Below are 27224 nucleotides of genomic sequence, written 5' to 3'. Positions count from 1 at the left end.
CTTTTTCTAGTAATACTAAATGTGACATAATGATAGATGCCAAATGTTTCTTAAAGATATTGTAAAATAATTGTTGCAATTTTCTATTTTGGGTGTTAAGGACAGAACCATTCTTTAGTTCTGTAATACAGGAACAATTTGGTCAAGAAAATAGTCTATCTTGTATTAATTTATACATTGTCCATGTCAGGTCCAATCTTTCATTTTATTACAAGGATATGGGAAAAGAATCTAAAATAATGCAATCTATCTAAAATTAGAATAAGAGCTGATGGGCTTGCCAAAAAGAAATTGTGTATTAGGATTTTTTTTTTTTTAAGAAATTGCAAAAACAATTTTGGGAGAGAGCTTCGAATTACTAAGAATATTTTCTGAAAACCAACAGCATATATAGTTCATAAAATAATAGGAATTTGCCCACTGCAGTGGCTTACACCTGTAATCCCAGCAGCTCCAGAGACTGAGGAAGGAGTATGGAAAGTTCAAAGCCAGCTTCAGCAACTTAGCCAGTCCCTGACTCAAAAAAAAAAAAAAAAAAAAAAAAAAGAGGGGGTGGTGGTTGAATGTGGTTCAATGATTGAGCGCCCCCTGGGTTCAATCCCTGGTACTACTACTACTACTACTAATTACACTAGAAATGTATTCTTTTAGCTCATCATTTGTTTGGTACTGGAGATTGAACCCAAAGGTTCTTTACCATGGATTTACATACCCAGCCCTTTTTATTTTTTTATTTTGAGTCATGGTCTTACTAAGTTGTTGAGGTTGGCTTTAGACTTGCAATCTTCCTACCTCAGCCTCCCAAATTGGTGGGATTAAAGTCACGTATCACCATGTCCCGCTAGCTCATAAGATTTTTAAAAATCAGGGATATTCATATAATTCAAAATTTACATATAACAGTTATTTTAATACAATTTTTATTTTGAAATAATTTTGGATTCCTAGAAAAATTGGAAGAATAATTCAGGGAGTCCTCTTATTCTCTCAGTACAGTTTCCCCTGATGGTCATCTTATATGATACATTTGCCAAACCTAAGATGCTAACATTAATTTCTTGCTATTGACTAAACTTCTGACTTCATTTGGACGTCACTAGTTTTTCCATGAATGTCAGCATAAATCTTTTAAAAGTCATCAGCAGAAAAGAGGAATTTAATTTTTTCAGTGAAAACACAAATGATATTCTTGAGAAGCTTCATGATTATCAGTAACATATCACTTTTACCTTTATATTATATAATATATCTGAGACATCAGGCCTTAGTGAAGACATTTCTTCACTAATTGATGTATATAAGTGTTAGAAATGGCAATGAAAATACAGTGACCTCAAGAATTATTAGGCATTCAACTGAATTGCATAGTATTTCTGAAATGTAAAAAGATAAATTTTGGGCTGGGGATGTGGCTCAAGTGGTAGCGCGCTCGCCTGGCATGCGCGGGGCGCTAGGTTTGATCCTCAGCACCACATAAAATAAAGATGTTGTATCCACTGAAAACTAAAAAATAAATATTAAAAATTTCTCTCTCTTTCTTAAAAAAAAAGATAAATCTAAAAAAAAGCCACATAAAGAGAAAATTTGTTTATGTGATTAAAATAACATTTTAGGATTCTACCTTTTGGGTCCCCTTCTTCCTCCGGGGAGAAGTCTTTTCTGCTGTCCTCTAATAAAGCTTCTACTTTCCACTATACACTTGCCTCTGCGTGCTTCTCTGGTGTTATACTTCAGCATTTGGGGAAGCAAGGACTTGTCATCGGTAAACAGATTGGAGGTTCCCCAGTGAGATCTACACCAAGGTAAGAGCCTCTGCACACACCCCACATCTATCTGAGGTTCATCTTTCTTTCTGGAGGGTGATGTGGGAACCCGACGGCTACTTAAACGCAATAAGTGCAGCTGCCACTCTTCAAGACTCAGGTGAGAGGTTTCCTGGCCTAGGCAGCTCTCAATCTCCTATTCCATACAGAGCAGGCATGTTGGGTTCTGCCAAAACCACTTCCCACTTTTCTGTCTGGGCCTGGAGAGCAATTGGTGTGAGTACACAGTGTCCCTAATCCTGATCTGCCTCAGATGCGTGGAGGTGGAGGAAGAAGTTTGGAACAACTGCAGAATTCTGGTCTGGGCTACACTCAGATGTATTCCTAAGGTTCCTTTCTCTTGAACCCCCTCCCAACAGCCCTAAGGGGTATCTGAGGTGATCCGTAGATGAAAAGCACTGAGGGAAAGCCCCAATCACATTTGCCTCCATGTGGGCTGCGAAACACTCCCAAACCAACATCCATCCATTCCCTCCTGGATGCTCCCCTTCCTTCGCCGGTCAGAAACTCTAGCAATTCAGGTTGTAGGACTAAAAAAGACATGGGATGATTAGTGAAAGGTGCCCAGATTCCCCTCATGTGCATAGGAACTTTCACTGGTCTGTTTTAAAATTTCCCATTACTGCTCCGATGTTTAGAATGTGCTGTGTTCTCTTTAAGCTGCTAGAGGGAGGCATTTTCAGAATCAACTCTTCCAGTAGTCTCTCTGATAGAAAGCACTATATGCCTTACAACCCATAGATATCCCTCATCCCCAGGAGATTCCTTTAGTCTACAGAGCAAAAAGGCAACAAGAAGAGTGCATGATTCTCTTTTGCTGTGGGTTTTTAGTGGCAGGGAGGAAAGCAGTAAGGCCCTTAAGTCTGAATCCTCCCAGGGTCTCTGGGACTCCAAAACTGCTTGCTCAATACCGCCCCCTTTGAGCTCAAAGAAGACAGAAAGGTCATGGCCCTCTTTCCTCACAGCAGTAATGAGTTCCCAAAATTAGAGGGGGGAATGAAGCCAGATTTACAGATAGGTAATTAGTGTAGTTAGGTAAATCAGGTCTAATATTGAGTAAAATCAAGAATAGAGGCCATTATAGAAAATGGAGTCCAGGAAACCAGAGCAGCACTTGGGAAAATTGAAATTTTAATGTCCCCAAGGCCCCCCAGCCCATCCCAAGGAAATGTTAATGAAGCAGCTCCCAGCAAACTTGGAGATGCTAATCCAAAGGCCTCCCCAGGCCATCCCTGCCCAGATTACTCCTTCAGCTCACCTGTCCCCCACCCTTTGGGCCTTCCCACCTACATTCCATCACTGCAAGATAACAGAGAACAAAGGACAGGAATGCAACAGGAATGCAGGAAAGCTGAAAGTAGACCTTAGCTATAAAAGAGGGAAGACCTCCCCCTTCCATGGATTCCACCTTTTAGGTCCCCTTCTTCCTCTAGGGAGAAGTCTTTTCTGCTGACTTTAATAAAGCTTCTACTTTCCACTCTAAAATAAATAAATACATAAATAAAAATAAAATAACATTTTACATTTTACCTGCATTGATATACTAGGATCTCCAAAGTACATTATTTCAAGACTCACTTACTGTAAATGTCCTGCATCAATAATGTGACAATAGCTACAGGTCAGAAACTGCACTGTTTGAAAGAAGCCTGTATGTTACAAGAGCTTGAATCTAACATTTTATTATCTATAGTTGTATTTACCATTCTCTTCAGTTTCACATGTCTTACTAAATAATCTGAACATCTTTTCTATACAATAGTAAGGCCATAAGAACTTACATTTATGTAATATCCAGCATATATGAAAACTGGACAACACACACACACACACACACACACACACACATACACAAAGGCAGATTATGTACTGCATGAGAAACCAATGCTCAGTTTAAGTATTCAAAATGTTCAGAATCATGTGATTAAGTCATGTCAGTCCTAATAGAAACCTGGCTGATAAGCAAATTAATTAAAGTTGGTACAAAGCCATATTATTGTTGTGGTTTAGATATAAAGTGTCCCCCAAAGGCTCACTTGGAAGACAATGCATGACTTTTCAGAGGGTTATAAGAGATGTAACCTAATCTGTGGATTAATCCACTGATGTAGATTAACTGAGTGGTAACTGTAGGCAGATATGCTATATGTAGAGGAAGTATATCACAAGCACATGACTTTGGGGTTTATATTTTGTCCCTGGTGAGCAGAACTGTCTCTCTCTGGTTCCTGTTTGCCTTGTACTGAGCTGTTTCTCTCCACCACATCCTTCTCTATGATGTTCTGCTTCACTCAGGGCCCAGAGCTGTGGAGTCAGCCAACAGTGGACTGAACCTCTGAAACTGTGATATATTATAATCAAACTAAAATAAACTGGTTGTAAGACAAAAGAGAATATTAAAAACAGCAAGAGAGATGTAATACTTGATACACCAGGGATCCTCAAAAACACCCATATGTTTATGGCCAATTGACTTTTTACAAATACCAACACCATTCATTGGGGAAAAGAACAGTTTTTCAATGTATCATGCTGGAACAACTGGATTTCCACACCCAAGAGTTGTAAGGATCCCGCGAAATGTCGGAGAAAGAGACCACCAAGTGACCACTCATGCAATTGGCAGAAGGGGGATTTATTGAACCAGCATGCTGGGGCTCCGTGCCCACTCAAGAAGGGAAAGCAGCCCAGAGCCCCGAGCAGGGGCTGAGCACTGCTTAAGTACACTTTTTGGGGAGGGCGGAGGGCTTTGTATACATCAGAACAAATCATCATTAGGCGCGGGAAAATTGAACAACAACTCCTAAACATGATTGGTTCATTCATTGGCAGGAATGGGTCAGGCTGGAGTGATAGGTCATTCCTAAGGAGGGGGTTACATTTAAACTGATTGGTCCAGGCCCTGCAATGCGTATGTGCGACCACACAGAGCCCTTATTAAACAATCCAAATAGTCAGGGGAAATATTTACTGGGCAGTTCCAAGCATTGTCTTAACAGCTACAGAAATTTCAGGTTTTGCAGGTAGCATAGAAACCTAACAATACCTAATCCTTTACATTTTAACTCAGACCTTGCAGCTTAGAAACTTTACAACACCCGGTCTTTTACCCTTTAACTTTTACGCTTTAACTTCAATTTCTTTTACCCTTACAGAGTAAGGTTGGCCCCTACTTCATACTCTATAAAAAAATAAGTCAAACCAATGACCTAAATATAAGGGTTAAAACCATAAAACTATAAGAAGAAACCATAGGAGTTTCTTGAAACTCATCACCTTGAGTTTGGCAATGGGTTCTTAGATATGAACAGAAAGTCCAAGTAGAACAACAACAAAAAAATTTGATAAATTGGATTTAATTAAAATTAAAAACTTGTATGTGTCAAAGGCTATTGATATAGTTTGAATTTTAAATGCCCCACCAAAACCCATGTGTAAAAGGCTTGGTCCTCAGAACAGTGCTACTAGGAGATGGTAGAAGATTAAGAGGTGTGACCCAGTGGAGAATGTTCAGGTCACTGAGGGTGTACCACAGAAAGGGACTGTGGGACCCTAGTCTCTTATCATTCCTCTTCACTTCTCAGCCACAAGGTGAACACTTTTGCTCTACCACACATTTCTACCATGTTGTGCTTGCTCACCCAAAGCAACAGGTCAACTAATTATGGACTAAAACCTCTAAAACTCTTAGCCAAAATCAAACTTTCCTCTAAGTTGATAATATCCAGAATACATAAGGAAGTTCTACAAATGAACAACATAGAGACAACCAACCCAATTCAACAATGAACCAGGGACTTGAATAGATATTTCTCCAAAGAAGGAATATGAATAGTCAATAAACACAAGAAAAGATATTCAATATCATTAGTTTTTAGGAAAGTGTAAATCAAAAACACAATGAGGGGTTGAGGATGCAGCTCAGTGGTAGAATATCTGCTTAGCAGGCATGAGGCTCTGGATTCAATCCCCAGCACCAAACAACAAAAACAAAAATACAACCACAATGAAATACCTCTTCTCTCACCTTTTAGGATGGCTATATTTAGAAAAAAGAAGAACGTAAAATTGTTGATGAAGATGCGGAAAAATCAGAACCCTTGTAATACTGCTGGTGGAAACGTAAAGTGGTGTAGTCACTCACTGCTCCTCAAAAAGCTATATGCTGAATTAACCATATGACTCTATAATTCTACTCTTATTTATATACCCCAAAGGCCCAAACACAGGGACTCAACCAGATACTTGTATAAAAATTATGTTTGAAACACTATTCACAATACTCAAACAACCTAAGTGTCTGTCAACAGATGAATGGATAAATAAAATGTGGTTTGCGCTTTTTATATTATTCATCCAGAGAAAAGAATGAAGCTCTGGTATATGCTACAACATGGGTGAAGCCTGACAACATGGTTTTCAAGGGAAGTAAGCTAAGTGAAAAGAACCCCTATTATATGAAATATATATGATAGACAAATTTATTAAGTTTCCAGTGGATGGGTGCTGCGCCCCTCCCCTGACTCAGGCAATGGCAAGGCCCTACTGAGGTGGAAGGCACAAGGCGTCCATTCTCTGGAGGAGTGCAGTATGCTTCTAGGAATTGGCTGGTTTGTTTTTGTATTCTTTTAATAAGTATAGTTGTGACTTCTCATATGACCATTAAGTATGAAGGAAAAAAAGTGACTTTCCCAATTAATGCAACTACTTCTAAAGAATAAATCTGTTTGCTCTAAATGCAACGATTCAGCTGTGGAATGTAAATTGTTAATGTTTAATGAGAAACCCCCTGTAGGAAAAACAGTCAAGGAAGTTTTTGAGAAATTAAATTAAATCTAGAGAAGAAGAATTAATATTAAGAAGAAAGATTAGTGCTTAGTACTGGGCAACTTGTTCTTGTTCCTGTGCACAATGGTTTGTGCTCTTGCTCTTGTTTGATTAAAATTAGTAGCCTCTCTTTTCAAGTGAACCACTTGCCATAACCGCGGCACCGGTTCTAGTCAGTAAGTCAAGAAAGAATAGTCAAGGTATAGGCCAATAGTCTGGGACATTTCTAACTATTATTAAAAGCTAACTAAGCAGAAACAGCTCAAAGCAAAACGGGAACTGAAAGTAAAAATGCTTGCTTATGCATAAGCCAAGATACATTCTTCTTATCTAGTTGTAGCTATGTAATATTTTGATTCTTTGAATAATGATTCCTGTTTTGTAACCACAAAATTCTGTGAGCCTGCCAAAACGCAAAGTATATATGATTAACTTCACAAGTAAAGATTGGGATTCAGCACCTTCACTTTTGTGTCTGTGTTGTTTCTCCACCTCCTTTAGGTGACTCCTCACCATCCATTTGTCTCCTGAGACCCCCTGCCAGAGCTGGACTCCTACAGTTGGGAGGAGGGGAGAGTGGGAAGTTATTGTTAAATAGTGTGTTAGTGTTCTATCACTGTGACAAAATACCTGAGATAAATCAACTTGAAGAAGGAAATGTTTATTTTGGCTCATGGTTTCAGAAGTCTCAGTCCACAGTTGATTGGCTTTCTTACTTTTGGGCCTATGTCAAGGCAGCATATCATGGCAGTGAGCATGAGGGGGATTGGCTGTTCACCTCACTGTAGTGGGGAAATAGAGAGGAAGGGGATGGGATCAGGGTACTAATATCCCTTCAAGGGCATGCCTCCAATACCTAACTTTCTTCACCTAGACCCAATCTCCTAAAGATTCTACCACCTCCCAGTACACCATGGGCTGGGGACTAAGCCTTCAACATGTGTGCCTTTGGAGGACATTCAAGATCCCTAGGATAGCAAATGGGAACACAGTTTTTGTTAGGTGTGATGAAAAGTTTTTGGAAATAAATGGTCATAATGGTTGTTCAATACTGTGCACATAATCAGTGCCACTGAATTGCACACTTTAAAGTGGTAAATGGCAAATAACATCTCACAGGCACGTACACACACACACACACACACACACACACATGCTATTAAAAAAAAATCAGTTTCCCAAAGGAAAGTGGATGCTGTTAACAGGAGGGCAAGAGCTATCATTAAATGATATCCAAAAATTACCAGCTCTTTGATAGCTTAGCTAATTTGCTTGGCCTTAAGGTAGTTTCACTATGTTCCATTTTATTCTTAAATAAAATATGGGGAGTTGAGAAGAGGAAATGTATAACTGGATTATCTGCCTCCTTGCCTAAAATACCTAATCCTATTTTTGCATTTCTTCAACTTAAAGATGAAATGAAAAAATGGAAATCTTCAAGCCCCTAGAGGTGATGCTTGTCATTGATACTAACTCTAATCTCATTTTGAGAGCACAGACATCCTCCTAAAACTCAGAATACAAAAAGGTCACATCTCACATGTTGGCAATAATTGCAACGATACCAGATTAGCAGGAAGTTATTTTCTTTCCTTTTTAAAACGGCCTTCTACTAAATTGTCCTAGAGTCAACCACCATTCAATTTACAAAGTTCAAAAAACCCAGGGATTGTAGGCATTCCAGCTTCCAGTCCCAAGCAGAAAGCTGCTGGCTCAGTCCACATCTGTGATTTCTCCTATCTACCACAAGGTGGCGGTGCTGTACCACAGTCATGCATGACCAAGGAGCGGGTAGTAAAGCTCCCTACACTTGCTTTTCTATTCCAAAATGAAGATGACCTCTAGGATTTGGGCTCACAAGACAAGGATGTCTGGTTTTCTGGCTGGGGAGCACAGAGTTATGAGGGCATCTCAGGCCATATTCCCACCTCTGAATATCAGGAATTCACAGCAGCAGCACACAGACCAACCTGACTCAACACTGTGATGTTTCACTGTAGGTAAAAACTCAAAAGAAATCTAAAACCCAAAGCCTTAAATCTAAGCAGGAAAGAACCAAGAACTGACATGGAGTACAATCAACAGCAAGTTTCACTAGGAACATTATAAATGCAGGCAAAAGATTCTCTCTGCTCTAAGCATGAATAGACCATCCCAGGACACCAAAAAACAAGCTTGGAGAGGGCCAGGGCCCTTGGGAGGGGCCACAATGGCAGGTGGGCTACCAAATAAGGTGGCACCAGAAAAAGGCTGAAAAAAGAGACAATTAACCCAAACTGCTCACCAGTACCCTCTAAACTCCCTCCCACCAACTAATAGGCTCTTTCCACTTTCTTGGGGGTGTCCTTTAGCCCTGAATTTGATTGTGTCAATTACATTTCTTTTTCTTTTCTTTTTTTTTAACCCATACACCTTTTATCTAGCTTTCCCCAACACCTAGCAAAACTACCTCACACACCAAAACAGACAATTGACACAGATACAGCCAGAGAGATCATTTACATCACTGCAGATCCTTTTTATAGCCACAGCCACTTCCCTCCCTAACTCCTGGCAACCACTAATCTGCTCTTCATTTCTATAATTCGACCTTTCAAGAAATGGAATCATACAGTACATAACCTTTTGGGATTGGCTTTTTTCACTCAGTGTAATTCCATGGAGATCAAGCCGAGTGGATCCACAGCTCATTCTTTTTTATTGCTAAGCAGCATGTTACAGATCTTCCTTTGTTTTAACCTGGATACACACCAGGCTTGCGAGAGGAGGGGCTCCTCCACTGCTTGGTGGAGCACCGCCTCCAAGTCCAGCCTGCAACAGCGCAGAGCCAAGGCGCGCCTCCTTATTATCAGAGGGGCGGGGCAGCGTGCAGGGTGGTGCTTGTTTGGGGGCGGGGCGGCGTGCGGGGTGGGGTGGAGCTTGTGGGGGGAGGGGTGGGGTGGAGCTTGTTGCGGGGGCGAGGGGCGTGCGGGGTGGAGCTTGCTGCGGGGGCGAGGGGCGTGCGGGGTGGAGCTTGCTGCGGGGGCGAGGGGCGTGCGGGGTGGAGCTTGTTGCGGGGGCGAGGGGGCTGTGGGGCGGAGCTTGCTCTTGGGGCGGGGCCTCAGGGAGAGGGCGGGGCGCCTCCACGCCGCGTCGGCGGGTGGCTCGGGGTTCCAGAGCGCAGCCGCGGCGGTACAGCGAGTGGGGCGTGCGAGTGCAAGGTTGGGTAGCTGGAAGCTGGCGCGGATACGGAGTGTCCTTTCACGGACGCACATGTGCGAGCCCTTCCGCCGCTTACCAGGGCGCGCTGGCCAGAGAGTGAGTGCCCACCGGCCAGGGACCTGGGGGCTGGGGAGGGACTGCAGGCCATAGAGGTCTCTGGCTTACAACTTGCCAGCTAGACTGTAGATGTGTGTCCCCGTGGTTCCTGGCACTCCGGGTCCTGGACCGGTTGGAAAAAATTATCTCTTACCTCTCCCTGGGCGCCACCGCATGCCAGGCACAGTGCTTCATACGAATGATCTCGTTAATGTGCCCTCAGCCCTGTGAAGTAGGTGACCGCATTATCCTCATATTACTAATAAGGGAGCAGGGATCCCGAGAGCACCATTCATGAAGGGTGCCATCCGTTTACTGAAGCGCCACAGAGCCGCTGTAGTTTGGCTGTGCTTTCAAAAACATTGTGGTAATTAATGGGGGCGGGGGGGGGGGGCTGGGGGGCGGGATCTTCCTAACCAGTAATCTCTGAAAATAACAGCTTCTGTAAACTTTAATCTCTGGAAACCTCAGCCAAAGAAAAGACATGAAAAGAAACGTGTATAAATCATACAGACTTCTAATAGTGCTAGGTATAGTTCTGGGGTGGGGAGAGGAGAGTAACCTAAATGAGCACAAAAGGGCAGCAGACAATGGCGTAGCTACACAAAGAAATGTCTAGTTGTTCCTGTGACCATTATGGGGCTTACTGTGGAAAGAGGCTTAGGAAATAATAAAGTGAAAACTTTATAAAATAGCATTTGGATGCATTAAGATGAAATTATGTTTGTCAAAAATAGAACACATTTGGTGTGGTATGTATAGTTTAAAAGCACATGACTCTTCCTGTAGACTTGGGTAAGTACATGGTTTCCAACAAAGGTGAGTTGTTCTTGCTGTGGATGGGGTACCTGAGGGTGAAGAGCCTGTGTTGGAGATTCATTTGTGGGCCTCAGTTTCTTATTCTTAACCTCTAGAAGAAGTGGATGATTTGGAATTGGGAACCCAGATTACTAAAGTGGCTATTGAACGGCCAAGACATGTGATAGAAATATTTCGCCTGAGCCAAGCAAGACATAGGGAGTGGAGAGGCCTGGGAATACTGAAAAATGCATAGGGCGCCAGGAAGCATTTAAATGGAAGCATTTGCTCCAAATCAAGATGTCTCTGGTCCTCGATTTGGCAATCTCAGGATGAGCATCTCTGAGTCTGCAGTGACACTGGGAACCTTTCAGTACTACTCTTCTACTTAAGAGGCTCCAGTGGCTTTTTGCTAGGCTTAGGGTAAAAGTTTTGCCCCTTCCCTATAAGGTCAGCTTGGTTGGACCCCACTCAACTCTGACTGTATCCCCTACCACCTCTTAAACAAACCAACAAACGAAACTGAAACTAAAAACCATAGTCCAGCCAAATAGCCCTTCTACTTCCTCAAACCTTTCAGCAGAGTTCCTACTTCAGCACTTATTTGCTATTCTGTCTGCCTGGACCCCATATTTTTGCATGGCAAACTGCATATTCACTGTCCCTGTTTGGAGACCCCTTCTTGAACTCCCTATCTAAAATAGCAAACATACTTCTGCCCAAAGGTATTTTATTTTCTTAGCACTATCACTATTACTTAACATCATCACTAGTACATATCTCTGTCTGGAATTCTGTGCCTTCCTTGTCTTCTTGTTTATTGTCTCTCCCCCCACCCACCAAAGAGTAAAGGTTCTATTTTCCTCTATTTTGTTCATCTCTGTAGCCTTAGCACCTGGGTGCAGTATCCAGCCAGAGGGTCACTTCCACCTTTTTGGCTGCTATGAATAATGCTGCTGTAAATGTGGGTGCATAAGTGATCTCACCCTGCTTTCAATTTTTTGAAGTTATACCCAGAAGTGGAATTGCAGGGTACATGGTAACTTCATTTTAAAATGGCACCTCTGTACCATTTTTCCATAGCAGATGCACTTTTTACATCCACACCAATAGTCCAGAGGGGTTCTAAATCCTTCCACTTCCCACCAACCTTGTGGATTGTTGATTTTTTTTGATGATAGCCATTTTAATGGGTGTGAGGTGATATCTCATTGTAATTTTGATTGGTTATTCCCAGTGATCAATGACACCAAGCTCCTTTTTATTTGCTTAGTCCTCATTTATATATCTCATTTAGAGAAAGGTCTATTCCATTCCTGTTCTCATTTTTAATTGGGTTGTTTGTTTTTGTTGTTGAGTTTTATCTGAGCTTCCCCCCTGCCCCCAGTGGGAGTAGGTTTCTTGCAGGACCTTTGCTCTCTCAGCATGAAGCTAGTTTTTCTGGAGATGGCTAGCCAGGGGTGAGGACACAGCCTCCTTTGTGCCTCTGAGGTCTTCTTAGGGAGAACTAACATTTTCTTTCTTTTTTTTTTTTTTTGGTGCTTGGGATTGAACCCAGAGCTTTGTACATGCTAAGTACATGCTCTACTACTGAACTCCACCCTGGCCCTCTGGAATCATATCGTGTGCTAGCCACTACATACACATATATGTATATATGTGCATGTGTGTGTGTGCATGTATATATATATATATATATATATATATATATATATATATATATATATCCTGAACCATTCTGTGGTTTTGTAGTTGAGAAGGCTGAGGCACAGAGAGGTACAGGGACTTGCTGCAGGTCACATAGTTAGACATAGCAAAACTGGAATCTGGATAATATTCATCTCATATGGAAGTCTCCACTGGCCTAGGCTACCTCCCTAGAGAAACTTTTGAGATTTCTATCTAGAAACAAGAACTGAACCAACTCCTTATTTACAGATAGGAAAAGCACCCAGTGACACCCAGTACTATCTCCTGGGCTTCGCCAACACCAGCTGGGTATTCAGGTGCCCTGCGTGCATGTCAGCTTATTAATGTGCCTGCCCTTTGCTTCTTCACCCTCATGTATTACCTAAAGGCTGAGAAGGTACAGTGCCTGCTTCCTGCCTGTGACTCGTTTCTCAGGTCCTCTTCTCTATGGCTGGCTGCCTTCACTGAAGGTTCCAAGTCCTCTGAGAAAAAAGAAGCGTTGATTTTGATATTTGGCATGATTTGTCCTTGGAGGCCTGTCTCCAAAGGAAGCCTTGCCTCTCCCAAGAGCCTTTTTTTCTGATGCATGCACATGTCCTCCTGAAGCAGAGAGCCTAGACTTTGTACTTGCACCTCACCTCTGCATCCCCACCTCCCTTGAGTTGACTTTCTCTTTCAGATTATTGGGATCACCAAAGAGAGTGACTGCACCTGAAAGCCTGGGGCCTCCACACCAAATCAGAGGAAAAAAAATCAGTCTTCTTCGGGCATGGCAGGTAATGGCTCATTATGGGGGAGTTAGACTTTTAATCCAAGATTGAATATATCATTTGATATTTTAAAAATCTAAACCTAAACAACAAAGCAGTGTGTACAACCTATTTACACCGTGGATCACTCTCTGGAATTATCTTGTTTTGAATTTTTTTAGTTTTCTTGTCCGTTTTTAAACCCCCCCGCCCCTCCCCCAAGGCAAGTTCCTCAAGAATGGGGGCCATACCTACCTTGTCTTTACCCTGCCTCCAGTTCCAGAAATCATCCTGTGACATAGTAGGTCCTCAAAAAATAGTTATTCAGTGAGTGAGTGAGCGAGCCCCAATTTTAAACTACACTTGAAGTCCCAATTTTAAAATTATTTCTTTACTTTTTTTTTTTTAATAATTCCATTTTTACTTATTTATTTGTTCCTTGTTCTTTTTCTTTCCTTTCTCTCCCCCCCCCCCCCCCCCCAGTTCTGGAGATTAAATGTAAGGCCTCCTGCATGGTAAGCAGAATCTCTGCCACTGAGCTCACCCCGGCCCCATCTGTACTTTTGTGTTTGTTTATCATGCATGCAGGCACACACACCTGCACACCTATGCGGTGAATTTTGCAACTATTTTTTTCACTCAACAATATAACATGGATATGCTTTCATTTTAGAATATACGTATTCACTTTATTCTGTACATTCTACTATAGATTTGGATGTTTTGAACTTGGTACTACTGATGTTTGGGGCCACATAATCCTTTGTTGTGGGGAGATCCCTGTGCCTTGTAGAATGTTTAGCAGAGTCCAGTGACTCTGCCTGCCCCCACCAGTTGTGACAATCAGAAATGGCTCTGGAATTGGGAAATATCCTCTGACTGGCAACACTGCTCCTAGTTGAAAAACATTGGTGCAGGATTTCATTCACACCTATTTTCCTGGTAAGCCCCCAAGTAGAATTCCTTTATAACATTGGAGTCGGAGAAAGCCAAGATTAATAATTTACTTAATTCATGGAATTCAGCCTTTTACATTCAACTGAATACCCTGAAACTGTCTGCTTCAAGCTAATATATGTAGTTTCTCTTCAAGATCCTAGACTGCAAAATTGAAGTCAAGCATTTAACATTTTAGTCTTAGATGTTACCAGAGCAAATCACCAAGTTACCTTCTAGAAGAATTCAGTACATAATCCCACAGACTCTCATGAATGTGGACGATACTGTGTTCAGAAGCCTCTGCTGTTCGTGATACAGCTAGTGCCTATAAAATCTGTTCTTAGAGTCCTCTTTGCCTTAGCATTGCCACCAAGATATGGCTTTCACCTAGTCCTGCCTTCCTCAAGGGACAAGGGGACAGTTCCTCGTGTTTTGTTTAAGTGCCCAGTTGCCATGAACCTGGAAGATGGAAGTAGAATGTGCCAGCCTGAAAGGGGCCATAGCTGTAGGGTTGGCACAAAAGATGAGTTCTGATAGCTTTTTATTTTGGTGTTGGGGAGTCAGGCTAAAACTTCTGATAGAGCTAACCAGATTATATCAGGCTTTTAAAGATTTAATTGTGTAGTTTCGTTTTGAGAAGACATAATTTGGCCTGCTGTGTTTGTATGTACAGGTTGAGCATCCCTAAAGCTCCAAAACATTTTTCAGCTCATGACTCTAAAATACTCTAAAATCCAAAATTCTCTGAACACAAAATTTCAGATTTTAGAGTATTTCTGATTTTGGATTTTCATATCATGGATGCTTTACCTAGAAAGTCTACACAAATATTCCAAAATTTGAAAAATATGAATTCAAAAATACTTCTGGCATTTCAGATAAGGAATACTCAACCTATATTTGCACACTCAAGTAAAGATGAACTATGATATAACTGAATTTAAAAATGTTAATTTTAAAACTGTCATCCAGTAAGATCATTGGTATTGCTTAGCTTCAACGGCAGTGATGCATCTAAGCATATAATTTTCATCTTAGTCTTCATGGGATTTTGACAAAGGAGAATGGCTGTTCAGTAGGAAATGTTCCTTCTCCTGATGTAGGTAAGAAAGTGCTCATTGTCTATGCACACCAAGAACCCAAGTCTTTCAATGGCTCCTTGAAGAAAGTGGCAGTGGATGAATTGAGCCAGCAGGGATGCACCGTCACCGTGTCTGATTTGTATGCCATGAACTTTGAGCCAAGGGCCACAAGGAAAGATATCACTGGTGAGTCACGACATAAATGCTTGGTTATTTTTTAACTTTCTTCTTTGTATTCTTTAATTTTAACATGTCTTAAAAAGCTAATCATTGCACAAAATATGTAAATCTCAGGTCAGCAAGGAGTCCAAAGTGCCAGGCTCTTTTCCCTCCTATCCCCCAGCAACCCAGTTTCTCTGTTCCCAAGGTAGTCAGGATGTAGTTTTCTCTGTGTCCTTTCTGAGATAGTCCTTGCTATATAAGCAGTCATGAGAGTATTCTTCATTTTTCCTCTACATTTTACAAAAACGGAAGCATATTATGCTCATCATTTTACAAGTTGCTTTTATTTTTCTTATTGTAGAAAGTATTCCGTTGTATGGCCATGTCATGGTATCTCCCTACTAAAGGACATTTTAGGTTGTTTCTGATCTTTTGCTATCAAAAACAATGCTGCAGTGAACAGTCAGAGTCATATGTGTTTTCCCACATATGCAAGTTCGTCTAGAAGAGTGTGCATTTTAATTTTCCTAGATAATGCCAAGTTGCTCTCCATAAATCTCATACCAGTTTACACTATTGTCAGCAATGTTTACAAATGTTATTTCCTCACTGTCACCAATAGTATTGCCATTTTTTTTTTATAATTGCCAGTCTAGCAGGTGAAAAGATAGTGTTCCAAATAGTTCTAATTTGTCCTCTCATTGTGAGGTTTAATATCTTAATATTTATATTCTATTTATTAATACTTATTTGTATTAACATTTTATTTTTATTTTTAACTAACATTTAATAAAATATTAAATATTCTCTTTCCGGTGAATTATCTATTCGTATCATCTGTTCATTTTTCTATTGAGTTGTTAGTCTTTTTATTATTGATTTTAAAAAGTTCTTATATATTAAAAAACCTATAGTATGGAATATGAATTGTAAATCCTTTTTTTAAATAATCTTTTTTTAGTTGTTGATGGACCTTTATTTATTTACTTATTTATATGCAGTGCTAAAAATCAAACCTAGTGCCTCACACTGCTAAGCAAGCACTCTACCACTAAGCCACAACCCAAGCCCCAAAATACTTTTACCTAATTTGTTTTTGTTTTTGTTTATTTGACTTTGCTTATGGTGACTTTTTCCTTTAGCTTCCATTTACTTTCATTTAGTTAATATTTGATCAGTCTTTTTCATTTATGACTTCAGGAATTTGTTATATTTACATGAACTCCAAGCTTGTAAGAAAAAGTGTTTTATGTTTTTTTCTAATATTCTATAGGTGCTACTTCTAATTTTAAGTATTTTATATATTTCAAATTTATTTTGGCATATGATTTGAAATATGGGCCCAATTTCTTCTCCAATGCCTACCTAGTTGTCATATTACCACTTACTGCATGATTCAGCTATTTGCCCTTGATTTAAATGCCACCTTCATTGTGATCCAAATTCCCACTTCTTAAATTCTATTCTACTTGTTTTAACATCTTTTATTTTTATTTATTGTGGTTCTGGGGATTAGGCAAGCACTTTTCAACTAACTACATTCCAGTTTATTAGTTCTACTCCTATTTTTTTTTCCCACATCCACATGGTTTAAATTATTTTGGCAAATAATACAATTTAATATCAGCTAGAATAGGTCACTTACATTTATCTTATTTTCTAATTTTTCTAACTATTTTACTTTACCTTTCCATAAAAGCTTTTTTTTAATATTTATTTTTTAGTTTTCGACGAACACAACACCTTTTTTGTATGTGGTGCTGAAGATCGAACCCAGGCCGCACGCATGCAGGCGAGCGCGCTACCGCTTGAGCCACATCCTCAACCCTCCATAAAAGCTTTTGAATCAGCCATCTAGATTCAAAAAGAAGCCTGATGGTATTTTCATCCAGGTCCCATTAAATGTGTAGATGAACTTGGGATGAACTGACCTTTCATGCTGATTTTCTCTAAGAGAATGGTGTAACCTTCCATCAGGTCTAATTTTATAATGGGTGTATTTGTATATTTTCATCATACAGTTCTTATTTAATTCTTACCAACCGACAGTAGCTTTTTGATGTGAAGAGGAGTGTGTGTGTGCAGCCCACTCCTAGTTTCCTTCTTGTTTGTAATACTTTTCAGGTGATTCTTTGGGACTTTCCAGACATGAAGCCAAATCATCTACAAATAATGACAGTTGTACCTCCTCTTTTCCAGTATTTAAAATCTCAGATTTCTTTGTAGTTCTGTTAACTACATCTCCAGATACAATATTCAGTACTCATCCTGTGTGTTTTTTGGCTTTTTTTTTTTTTTTTTTTTGGTAATAAATCACCTGGGGCTGGGGTTTGCCTTGCATGCATAAAGTTCTGGGTTTGACCCTTAGCACTGCAAAATCATTATCATCATCATAAAGTATTTTCTCTTAGCAAACAGCAACAATTTTTTCTATTTCTCTAGAAAAATAGAGAACAGTGGGATAAGGAGCTACTGGTTTGTTTGCCACTGTTTTTTTTTTGGGGGGGTGGGGGTGGGGGGTGTTGTTTGTTTTGTTTTTTTAAATCTGTACCAGGGATTGAACCCAGGAGCATTTATAACCCCTGAGCTGCATCCCTAGCCCTTTTTATGTTCTATTTGAGACAGGTTCTTGCTAAGTTGCTTAGGACCTGGCTAAGTTGCTGAGGCTGGTCTTGAACTTGTGATCCTCCTGCCTCAGCCTTCTGAGCTGCTGGGATTACAGGCGTGAGCCTCCACACCCAGCTTGCCACTAATTTTTAAGTGAAAAAGCCAACTCAAATTCAATGTCTATTTTGGGGGGTAAATTGGGGGGTTGAATCCAGGAGTGCTTTACAACTGAGCTACATTCCAAGCCCTTTCTGTTTTTCATTTTGAAAAAGGGTCTTGCTAAGTTGCTGAGGCTGGCTTCAAACTTGAGATCCCCTGCCTCAGCCTCCCAAATTGCTGAGGTTAAAGGTATAAGCCATCATGCCTGCTTACTGTAAAAAGTATTTTAAAATATAGGCAACCAAAGGCTAAAAAGTGCAAGCCCCTTTCACATATCCTCCAGGTCTGCACCACAGCCCTGAGGCAAGCATACTTAACTTTCTGGAGTGGGTTGTTGTAGATCTTATTCTAGATATTAACAAAAGTACATACCATGTGTAATTTTGAAACTCTGTAGATATATAGTGAACCTTCTGTATCTGTGGATTTCTCATCCACAGATTCAACTAACCCTGAAAATATTTGGAGCTGGGTGTAGTGGCATACATTTGTAATCCCAGCAGCTCAGGAGGCTGAAGCAGGAGGATCACAAGTTCAAGACCAGCCTCAGCAACTTAGCAAAGCTCTGTCTCAAAATAAAAAATTAAAAAGGTTTGGAATGTAGCTTAGTGGTTAAACACCCCTGGGTTCAATCCCCAGTGCCAATTTAAAAGGAAGGAAGGGCTGGAATTGTGGCTTAGTGGTAGAATGCTTGCCTGGCACGTATGAGGCACTAAGTTTGATCCTCAGTGCCACATAAAAATAAATAAATTAATTAAATAAAAAGCTTAAAAAGGATGCTATAAAAAAATAATAAAAGGGAGGTTGGGGCTGGGCTCAGCGGAAGCGCACTTGCCCGGCATATATGAGGCACTGGGTTTGATTCTCAGCCCTGCATAAAAATAAATAAAATAAAGGTCTGTCAACAGCTAAAAAAAAACTTTAAAAAATAAAAGGAAGGAAGGATGGAAAAAAGAAAATATCTAGGAAAAATTGCACTTGTAGTGAATATAAAAACATTTTTTCTTGTCATTGTTCTGTAAACAATACAATATAACAACTACCTACATAGATTTACCTTGCATGAGATATTAGAAGTCATCTAGAGATGATTTAAAGTCTACAAGAGGATGTTTCTAGGTTCTATGCAAATCCTACACAATTTTATGTAAGGGACTTGGGCTTCCATGGATTTTGATGACCTGGAAAGTCCTGGAACCAAACACCTGTGGATACTGAGGGATAACTATAGGTATAAAGGGCCCAGAGGGGTCTCAGGCTTGATGTAATATGGCAGCTATGACCCCATCTAATTACCTCCCTGGTGCCACACAGCCTCTGGCCTACAATAGTTACTCTCTTTGGTTTTCTTGAAAAGACAAGATTTATACCTAGAAGCACTGGGTGTGTATTCTTTGAATGAAAATCAAATACAAATAGGTTAAAAGAGGAAGCAAAGAACATTCTTTTTTTTTTTTTTTTTAAATTACAAATTGATGGCTAGTTCACTTCCCTTTTTGGCTTTTCTCAAAGTGACTTCAGGTTTGCACATGGAACAGTGGAGGAAGTCACACTTGCTCCTCTAGTCATCCCACCTCTGTGCCTGCCTCTGCTACTTAGGAATCCGGTGTCACCAAACTACTAAGCTCTGTAAAGTTTGGCTTTCTCACTGGTAAAGAACTAGTATGATGTCATCAGTTGTTAGGAGCATAAGAAGGGTGATGGGTGCACAGCACAGCATCTGGTGGGTGGGAAATGCTCACTGAGTGGCCCTGGTAGGTTCCTTCTCGTACCCTAACTGGGTTGGGTCACAGCAAATGTCATTGACTTACTTTGAGGAGTCCAGACACACACAGCATTAGTGAAATTGTTGGGACAGGCTGTGACCTCTCACCTGGAAGTGAGAGCACTTGGCTCTTTCCTCAGGTGACCTTTCTAATCCTGAGGTCTTCAGTTATGGGGTGGAAGCCTATGAAGCCTACAAGAAAAACTGTCTAACCAGTGACATCACTGAGGAGCAGAAAAAGGTGCAGGAAGCTGATCTCGTGATATTCCAGGTTTGTTTTTCCTTTAATTAATGTATTGAATGAGATTCGTCCTACATAAGACTCTTTGCAAATACTACATTCTACACTCCTAGAAGTGGCAACAGTGTTTTCTTAGCACATTTTCACACACTTACTGGGTGAGTGTTGTACCACAGTACTTAGTTACAACACTTAGTTGTAACACTTACCTAGTTACAACACTTTACTTAGTTTAGTAGAGAGATTCATGCAGCCATTATAGAGTTCTGACCTCCTGTGTAAACAGGAGTGAATTTTTCTGTTAGCCCAGTGGTCCACAAACAGTAGAATCATGCAGGTCTTGTTGTGTTCATTTTCTTTAAGTCCCCACCCTGTACATGCTGGGCCACTTGAAAGCCAGTTTTCTCTACCCAACTGTTTATCAAAGATGTGGGTCAAAGGCCTCAAATGTTTATCAAGGTAATATCAGTCAAAGGCCTGATTATTACGGGGAAAAACTTTTGTTTCCATCTTCTCACTAGTTGAAACACACACACACACACACACACACACACACACACACACACCAGCCACTTTACCTGTATTTGACCCAAGGAGAATATAGGCTCCTTTCTGCCATTACAGAAGAAGCAGTCAAGTAAACACATGTGTTTAGGGTAATTTGTGGGTTAACAGAAATCCAAGTCAAACTGGAAAGAAAGGGGAGTTCATACCAAGGGCTTTGGTCACTTGAGTCTCCTAGACAAGCAGCACAGAGCTGTGGCTGGGCTACAGGGACACAGGACCCAAGCTGGAACATCTCTGATATCTTCTTCACCAGATTCCATCCACATCTCCCTGCACCTTGGCTCTGTTCTCTCTGTTTTTTTTTTTTTAACTTTTTTTTTTTTTTTAGTTGTAGTTGGACACAATACCTTTATTTTATTTACTTATTTTTTATGTGGTGCTGAGCATCAAACCCAGCTCCTCGCACATGCTAGGCAAGCACTCTAGTGCTCAGTCACAACCCCAGCCCCTGGTTCTGTTTCTCTTGCTGCATGCCAAGGCCTTGATTCCCTAGATCCAGAATTTCCAAGCAAGGGATCTGATTAGTCCCAGTTGACACCCAGATTTTAACAACTCACCCCAGGTGTGGGAACTGTATGATCTTTCCACAGCATCTTCTTCTCAGTCGTTGATTGGCTCAGTCACAGGACTGCTGCCCCAAAGCCAGTGTCAAGTTTTCATGTCTTCCCTATGCATGGGGATCAGCATCAGCGGGGTGCAGAGCCAACATAATAGCAATAGGACCATTTTTCAACTACGCCCCTTCCCACTATCACCACACCTCAGAGCTGGCCATGTTTATTACCCTTATCCACCCAGCCACCAGGGAGAAGGAGAGTGGAATTTGTTCTGTATCACCAAACAGACTAACTTATGAATCCTGAGACAAGCCACAGTATTTCTTCTTCCTTAATATGCTGTCCCCAGTTTCCGCTGTACTGGTTCAGCGTGCCGGCTATCCTGAAGGGCTGGATGGACAGGGTGCTGTGCCAAGGGTTCGCCTTCGACATCCCAGGGTTCTATGATTCTGGTTTTCTTAAGGTATGTGCTCTAGGGACAAGGATCGCTGGACTATTAGAGTGGGAGGAAGGAGGAGGCAGCTATCAAGTTATAGTTTGCTGCTGTTTTTTTTTTTTTTTTTTTTTTTTAAGTAAGTGCTGATTGAGCATCTGCTATGTGCACAGCATTGAGTGCTGGACACAGATGAGGAAAACCATCATTTCTGAATTTGTGGATCTTTCTGTCTAGTGGATGTGGGGGCTGAGTATTGGGCTAGGGATGAAGTGGGCAAGTTAATATGGGCAGAAAAGTGGTCAGCCCTGGCTCCAGAGGTCATCTACTCCATGATGGAGAGACCATCCCTGGCCTTATGAGTTCATCCCTCTGAACTTCACATGTGGGCCTGATGAAACAAGATAAGGCAACACCCACACTGTACAGTGAGAAATGCATCGAATCTGGTAGAAGCACAATGTTAGCAGCTATGAATTTCTTACTAAAAGAATTTCCTGCTAAAATTAGAGACTCAAATTCTGAAAGCCTCAGAAAATGAGTGTATGTGAGGAAAGCAAATCTCATAAACAAGATCTGTCTTGGACCACGAGTGACACCATCATTTACTGAGTGGCCACTGAGTGCTGGGCTCCACTCCTCCTCAGCTCTGTAGACAGTACCTAAGTAGTGACCACTTACATGGTGTCTCTGGAAGCTGGCTTCTGCTGGAAGTCTGGGCATGTTAGAGCTTTTGCGTTCACTTGGTCCCTTTGTTTCATTCTGCCTCCTGTTGGGATATAGCTGTCACCTGTGGATGGGCCTGTGGGAGATGTGAGTGACCCCCTATTTTCCCCTGGCCATTGTAAACCTTTTTGCCAGCATCACAGTAGCACTCACATCCTCTTCTGGCATCCGCATTAAATGCATTTGCTCTCTCTTCTGCAGGATAAACTAGCCCTCCTTTCCTTAACCACGGGAGGCACAGCCGAGATGTACTCAAAAGCAGGGGTCAGTGGAGATTTTCGGTACTTTCTGTGGCCACTCCAGGTAAACAGATGACAAAAGGCTTCCATGCCATGCTAGCCTGTTGTACATCCCCACCTCTCCAAGGTGTGAAATGACATGTGATGTGAGCGTGCCACCCCACACCATTCTCACTGTATTTGGATACAGACGGTAACATTTTGCCCTTTTGAATTCTGACTTGGGAGCATTGAAAAGGCTGATCAATAGGGAATATGTATTGTAATTGTAGCCTCTGAGATTTGGCCCAAAGCTAAGCCAAACCTGGTTAGCTTGTTGTCTGCTTTGTGGAGACTAGAATGGCTCTGAGGTAGTTCCAGGTGTGTGTGTGTGTGTTTGTGTGATGAGCATGTGAGAGGCCCAAGAGAGCCTTTCATGCAGACCCTCAGCCCTGGCGAGAGGTGCCCCCGGCCCTGTGTTCCATGTAGCCTCTCAGGAGCCTCTGCTGGCTGAGCTCCCCGTGGAGATAGCCCACACTCCAGGGACCCACGGCTCTGAGCTTCCCCACTCTGACCTGCTCTCCGAGGTGGACTCTTGATGCCTGTGAGAACACCCTGGGCCTGATGAGTAGCCAAGGAGTGGGCATCTGCCAAGGGGAAGGCAGTAGGCAGAGTGAGTTCTAGCAGTCTCGGTTGTCCATGTGCAAAGTGCTCCCCAGTGAGGGACAGAGCAGGGGGCAAGGATGCAGAGAAGCACACTCTAGGTGAGGGACTCTGAGGAGACCTGAAGCTTCCAGGCTGTCATGAGAGATTTCTATCAGAGGAGAGCATATATAGAGAAGAGCACAGCCTGTGAGCTTGTTGTAAAAGATATAGATGTTGTGGCAGTAGAGAGTATAGCTCAATGGTAGAGCACACACTTAGCATGCATGAGGTGCTGGCTTTGATTCTCAGCACCACAAAAAAAAGGAAAGAAAGAAAATCAAAAGAAGAAGTAGGAATTGCCTTTTTTCTGTGAACTTGCTTTGCCCACGGGTCTGTTTTTTTTTTAATTGATTTATCAGCATTCTAGATGTTAGCAAAATTAATCCTATTGTGTGTCTTTTCAAACCATGAAAACCTCCCTTCCAGGTAGTTCACATTTATTTTTAAGTGAATTCCTTTCCTTTGTTGCTGATTTTGTCAACTTTTTCATTGTGTCTTCTAAAACTTAGTTCTGTATTTATGGAGGCTGTTGATTTCCAAGTACTACTTTTTCACCCAGACCATTTCTGATTTCTTCTGTTGATCATAATGGTGCTTCTGAAAAGCTGACTTCTGGAAATAATGTTGTGTGAGAAAAAATACTGTAGTAAGAGGTGTGTGAGCCTCTCCCACTCCACCTACCCCCCTGATTGGGGCAGGCCTGGACCAGGATGTGGGTTTTAAAGAAAGCAGTGCACAGGACTGAGTGTGAGATTTCTAAGAAAACAAGTGATCCTTTTTGAAAGGAGAAAGAATAGTGATTCCAACTAGTGACACTCCGCTGAAGTACGAGAGGACAGTTAGCAAGTCTGAGCTTCCTTCTTCACAGGCCCACTTACATTCTTTCTTTTTTAAAAAAAAATCTCTACTTTTTTTTTTCAGTTTGCAAAAATACATGTTACAGGACAAAGGGAGATAATGTAAAAAAAAAAATAATAAAAAGTCCCCTCAATCTATAACCCCACAAAATCATCACTTTTAATCACTTGGTTTATTTTCTTAAGACCCATATATATTCTTGTACACATAACTTTTATTAATAGGTTAGTTATGTTTATTGCTCTTTTATATAAATGGTATACAACAAGTAATGCTTAAAATTTGTAGTTTTCATTTAACAAATAACTTCAACTATAGTGACATACTATATCTAGGAAAACCTTAGTCTAGAATGATGGATCCTATGAAGGTACCATAATTTGTCTTGTCAATCAAAACAGTGACATTTAGGGTTGGAAACAGCAGTAATAATTGCAGGTGAAAATCTGTAAATGCTGGTTGCTCCGTGCTCTTCTGCCCATTTATTCCCCACATCCTGAGGTGAAAAGGAAGTCCAGGTTTCCAGACCTCGGAGCTTTGGAGCTGTTTTATTTTTTGAAGGTTTATTTTTTGTCATTCTCCCTTTGATCGTTTCACTGAATCATACATCAAGGATGTGGTTTCTGATCAGTTCTTTTCTTTATGTCTTCAGCATGGCGCTTTGCACTTCTGTGGATTTAAAATTCTTGCCCCTCAGATCAGTTTTGCTCCTGAGTTTTCATCAGAAGAAGAAAGAAAAGCAATGGTGGCATCTTGGGCCCAACGATTAAAGAGCATCTGGGAGGAAGAGCCCATCCGCTGCACACCCCCTTGGTACTTTGGGGAATAACACTGTGTGTCCCATGTACATCGTGTGCGCGATGCAGTTAAGAATACATGCAAGGAGATGGTACTGTCAAAAATAAAATTAAGGGCTGGGGATGTGGCTCAAGCGTTAGCGCGCTCTCCTGGCATGCGCGGGGCGCTGGGTTCGATCCTCAGCACCACATAAAAATAAAATAAAGATGTTGTGTCCACCAAGAACTAAAAAATAAATATTGAAAAATTCTCTCTCTCTCTTTAAAAAAATAAATAAATAAAATTAGAACAAAGTGAACTGGATATAGTTAATAATCACTATGAAGTCACTATGAATGAGTGATCTCAAGAGTTTTATACAGCTGTTATAGTTAAAGCTTCGTCCCAGGGTTTCATAAACTGACTTCCAGACCACTCATGTATAATCGAATCAAGCCTTTATTGTAGCACACTGGTGGCGACTAACCAGAACATAAAGCTGTTGCCCTGATCAGCCCTGAACAATTGCAAGGGCACTCCTTATAAGCCTGAAAACCACAAAAGAGATGTTTGGGGGGGGGGAGGGTCTAGCCAATGCAAGGAAGCCAGGTTACAGAAGTGGGATAGTGCAGTCAAGCGGAGGGAAGCCTAACCAATCACAGTTAGCCCAGTCACCCCAGTTACAGAAACAGAGCCCCGTTACCCTAGTTAAAGAAACAATACCCCATAAGGTAGTTTTGTGTTCTTAAAGGTTTCTATAGCAAAAGGAAAAGAACATCTTGCCCCAGTCATGACTCTTCTACTTGGCATGGTTGTTTTACAGGATGAAGTCATAAAACAAAATGGAGTCACATTTGCTCCTACTATCACGCAGCCAGATCAGATATTGCAATCATCAGTTTACTGTATTTAATTCTGCTGACTGGAAATTATTTACTAAAGCTTTCATTTCTTTAATGTGTGTTTAATATCTATCTTGCTATGTTCAACCTTCATGATAATTTTAATTTTCAGATAGTTCTCTGGACATGAAGCTTGATTTGTATTTTTCTGTTTGTTTTTGTTTCATAACTCAGCTGGCATAACTCAACTAGAGAATTTTTGCTTTTTCCCCAGGAAGCTTAATCCATTCGTAGCTAATGTTTTAGTTCTTTATTGGGATATATCTCCCCTATTTTCTTTTCACTTGCATTATTACTATGAAGTTTTAATTGAACAGCTGGTTAGCATGTACTTGGAGCCATTATGTGCTGGTTACAGTGAAAATTTCAAAGCATTAGCTGAATGGCATTCTGCCGCTATGCACATGGTCCCGTGACACCACTGCTAATTATCCTGAAGCACAGGAACAGGTAGATGGAGGAATCTCTCTGAATGCAAGTTTAAGGGATCACATATTCATCGTCATCATCATTCCTTCCCCCTGTTGTCACTACTGAAGAAAGAGCCTGTGCCCAGGGGCCCTTCTTCCTTAACCTTCCCAAAGCCACTCTTAGCCACCCTCATTGGTCTGCTCAGACAGCTTCCTGCTGGAGTTACCATCGTGGTCCTCCTGTCCTCTGCGTCTTCATCTTGCTCCTCACCTGCGTCCCTCCCCCTCTTCAGCAGCATCTTCAGACCCTTTTCCAGCTGCATTTTCTAGCAGATACTTTTCCAGATACACCTTCTCTTCTGAGTCTTCACACTCTCTTGGGGGCTTTCCTCACTGAACATGCATCATCTTCAGATAATGATCTTTCCAAGCCATTTTCTTCTCCCTGTTTTCAGGATAATTTTTCAGTATTATTTTTGGAGCCATCTTCAAGTTACTTTTCAGAGTAGTCTTTAGACTTTCTGAGGAATCTTCAGACTTTTTCCAAGTACCTTCTTAGAATTATCTTTTTGGGCTTCTTTTCAGGGGCTAACTTCTTTAGCATTTTTTTTCAGAAGCATTTTCTTCAAAATCTCCCCATCTTCTGCTTTTTTTTTTCCCCAAGCATTTTTTCATGAATAGGTCCTTTAAATACCATTTACTGTGGCCTCTTGAACATCCATCCTGGATGTGCTAGGGTGCCCCAAAAATGCTTTACTTTAGAAAGTCCTGCTCTTTAAGAGGTAAAGATGAAATTGGAACCCTGAATGCCTTTGTTGGCCCCAAGGGTATTAAAAGAAGTCTCCCACCCTCTTAGCTTTGCAGTCTCTTCAACCCTGTCCTCTGCAGATCCATCCCATGCCTTGAGGGGAATTTCTAGCCACCAAACTACCA

At 41.1% G+C, this 27224-nt stretch overlaps 1 protein-coding gene across 2 annotated transcripts; it reads left to right on the top strand.

Moving 5' to 3' along the window:
* The first annotated feature begins 9778 nt into the window (after positions 1–9778).
* Positions 9779–25298, top strand: LOC114084329 (ribosyldihydronicotinamide dehydrogenase [quinone]). Of its 2 annotated transcripts, none has more exons than XM_027925443.3 (7): positions 9779–9947; positions 13114–13210; positions 15226–15390; positions 20038–20168; positions 21612–21725; positions 22623–22724; positions 24855–25298. In XM_027925443.3, exons 2-7 carry the CDS (start codon positions 13204–13206, stop codon positions 25029–25031), a joined length of 696 nt encoding a protein of 231 aa, XP_027781244.2. In that variant the 5' UTR covers positions 9779–9947; positions 13114–13203; the 3' UTR covers positions 25032–25298. The 2 variants fall into 2 exon arrangements, with proteins under 2 accessions (XP_027781244.2, XP_027781245.2); XM_027925444.3 differs by lacking the exon at positions 9779–9947 and adding an exon at positions 10052–10179.
* The last annotated feature ends 1926 nt before the right edge of the window (positions 25299–27224 follow it).

The sequence above is a fragment of the Marmota flaviventris genome, chromosome 6 (assembly GCF_047511675.1).
Source record: "Marmota flaviventris isolate mMarFla1 chromosome 6, mMarFla1.hap1, whole genome shotgun sequence".
NCBI lineage: Eukaryota > Metazoa > Chordata > Mammalia > Rodentia > Sciuridae > Marmota > Marmota flaviventris.
This window is presented reverse-complemented; position numbering and strand designations above follow the sequence as displayed.

Excerpts from the sequence above, each read along its gene's own strand:
- LOC114084329 (XM_027925443.3), top strand. Across the intron at positions 20,169-21,611 it reads CTGATCTCGTGATATTCCAG|TTTCCGCTGTACTGGTTCAG; the intron begins GTTTGTTTTTCC and ends TGCTGTCCCCAG. Across the intron at positions 21,726-22,622 it reads ATGATTCTGGTTTTCTTAAG|GATAAACTAGCCCTCCTTTC; the intron begins GTATGTGCTCTA and ends TCTCTTCTGCAG.